This window comes from Teleopsis dalmanni, chromosome X (assembly GCF_002237135.1).
Source record: "Teleopsis dalmanni isolate 2A chromosome X, ASM223713v2, whole genome shotgun sequence".
Taxonomy (NCBI): Eukaryota; Metazoa; Arthropoda; class Insecta; order Diptera; family Diopsidae; genus Teleopsis; species Teleopsis dalmanni.
The window spans coordinates 84170720-84173353 of record NC_051848.1 but is presented as its reverse complement, the minus strand read 5'-3'; the positions used below and the strand labels follow the sequence as shown (position 1 = coordinate 84173353).

Below are 2634 nucleotides of genomic sequence, written 5' to 3'. Positions count from 1 at the left end.
GAACGTATTTGGAACTCATTTATACAATATTAGAAAATGGATCATTTTTGATTTTTGACCAAAATGAGCCATTTGAAGGCAGTGTAAATGCCATATAACAGAAGTAACAGCATCAATTTTCCTTCTACTAAAGTGGTCAGTAATATCACTGGCACACTTAATAACAATTAGACTGCAAAATTAGATAAATTGCTGCCAGAACTGTTCAGATATATATAAATATCGCGAACATTATATCATACGTTTTGTACCTGATTGTGAAGGATATATGGACTATGGCAACTGTTTCCAAAGACTGGTGGAAAGAACTAATTGTTACAACACCAAAAAAAAAAAAAGACGACAACAACTATTACCAAATTTAAGACGTGTGACATTATTTACTATAGTTCAATAAATCTTTGTTCACATTTTTGTTCAGAATGGTACCAACATTTAACTCATTAATACGTCATGAACGAAATATCGATTATTCACACTCCCTATAATAGTATAATTCTTAGAAATAAAATCATGACAACTGTATTTTTGTACTAATTATTAATTTGTAATTGCAGTGGAAACTTAAATATCTTTTGCAAACTCCATAAATTAATTCAAAGCAAACAAAAAAATTTTCGATATGTATGTTATCGTGATTTCTGCCGATATATTACACCCTATGAAAAAACTATGTTCATGCGTAACTACGCTTGATGGTGTAAGCGGTCTATTAAATAAAGACAAAAAGGGGGTATACCATGTTAGTTTTATATAAAATTTTGACATCTCATGTTTAAAATTTTCTTTAGTGAACTTCGCGTCTTATAATTATTTCAAATAATTTCTAATTGTACATTTCATTCTAATTAATTTTTAACTGAGTTCAAGTTAAAAATCTGCAATTAAAGTAAAGTAATAATGGAATCCATACAAAATAAAACCGACGCTATGGAATTATTGCGCTATGCAATTGAGTTAGAATATACCGGAGATATTAAAAAAGCCATAGAGTTTTATCAAAAGGCCATAAATGAATTTATTAAAGAAATGGAAAAACAACCGACGGAGGCTCTTTATGGTCTTTACTTTAATTTTGTTTTGAAATATATTGATAGGATTCAAGATCTAAAGAATAAATTTCCAGAAATAGTTAAGGAACCCACTCTTGAAGAAGATTCTTCAAAGGCCTTAAATTGCACCATGGATCAGAAGGAGATAAAGGACAACGGTAAATGTAAACTAATCTTACTAATGAGTATTCACAATATTAGCTATTGCGCTGAAACTTAAGATTTTTACAATAAGTTATAGTTAGTTATACTCAGATAGTGTTCTTAATTTATATGCAGACGAACCGTCTGGTGAGACTCAAAAAGACACTGTTACTGATAACAGTAATGGGGACTATGCCGGTTTAACAGATTCCACAATTGACGAAGACTATACCGGAGGAGATGGTATTACATCTGTTGAACATCGCTCTTAAATTCCTGAACAGCCTTTACTGACAAATTGTCAACAAAAAAACAAAAAAATTGTTAATTAAAATGGTAAGTACTTCAACTGAAATGGTAGTTTACATTCAATATACAACGAAGCCAAAAAAAAGAGAAGTTAATTTTTTAAATTACTTTTAGTGATTAAAAATAATTAAAATAATTCGCTTACTATTAAAGTTGAAACAAAAATATAAAAATTATATTTTAAATTTCAGATACATTCAAATTTATTTAATATATATGATGGAGGACTTACTTTTTAGCTTCAATAACTGGAAGTTATGGAAACTCAATAGGAATCAAAAAAAAAACCTCAAAAAACCAAAAAAAAATATGAACAAAAAGAAAAAAACGAAACAAAAAAAAAGAAATTAATAAATAAAAAAAAAATTGTACTATTGAAACAATTCAATCAAATCAATAAAATGAAAACATAAGATATAGAATATTACTCCTTTACTTATATTTTAAGTCAGATATTGGTTCAATACTTTTCAGAATTACTCAGACGATTAAGTTTTAGTTCGTTTTTGCAGTACGGAAACTCTTACATAGAGCAAAAGTATTTGTGTAGATATAGCGAAAAGAATATACGCTTAAGTATATAGCATAGGTCCAAAGTAAACACTACTTGTAGTGCGGCTATCTTAAAGACATCATAAGACAAATGCTAGTAATGTAAGCAAAAATGCAATATACTGCTGAAATATTCAATAGTAATTTTGATCTTAACTAACGGTTAATTTTTTTATTGTTTTTAGTGTTGATAGCGAGCACTTTCACTCATTTATAATGCTGTTTTCATGCAATTGTTTGCGGATTCTTTTTAATTTACTTGTTTTCCTGTTTTTTTTTTATAGTCTTATTAGCCACCAGATTTGTCTCATATTTGAGTTGCTTTTCACTTTTTTGTTGCTGTTAGATAGCAGACTTGCCTATCATTAGAAGTATATTTTGAAACCACCACAGCTCGATAGGTTTAATGCTTATAGAATTTTTATGAAAATCTTGTATAAAATTGTTTAGGAATATAGCTGAAAGATCAATAATAAATGAAATAATGGAGAATCATTAAGGTAGGATTTGTGACATTTGTTGGTTTGTTTTTCATGTTGTTTTTTTTGGCAGTATAATACTTTTTATTTTAGTTCAA

General features: G+C 28.2%; 1 protein-coding gene across 1 annotated transcript; it reads left to right on the top strand.

Moving 5' to 3' along the window:
- Positions 1 to 815: 815 nt before the first annotated feature.
- Positions 816 to 1828, top strand: LOC119662098. The gene is made up of 3 exons (XM_038071647.1): positions 816 to 1210; positions 1332 to 1532; positions 1697 to 1828. Exons 1-2 carry the CDS (start codon positions 901 to 903, stop codon positions 1466 to 1468), a joined length of 447 nt encoding a protein of 148 aa, XP_037927575.1. The 5' UTR covers positions 816 to 900; the 3' UTR covers positions 1469 to 1532; positions 1697 to 1828.
- Positions 1829 to 2634: the final 806 nt, after the last annotated feature.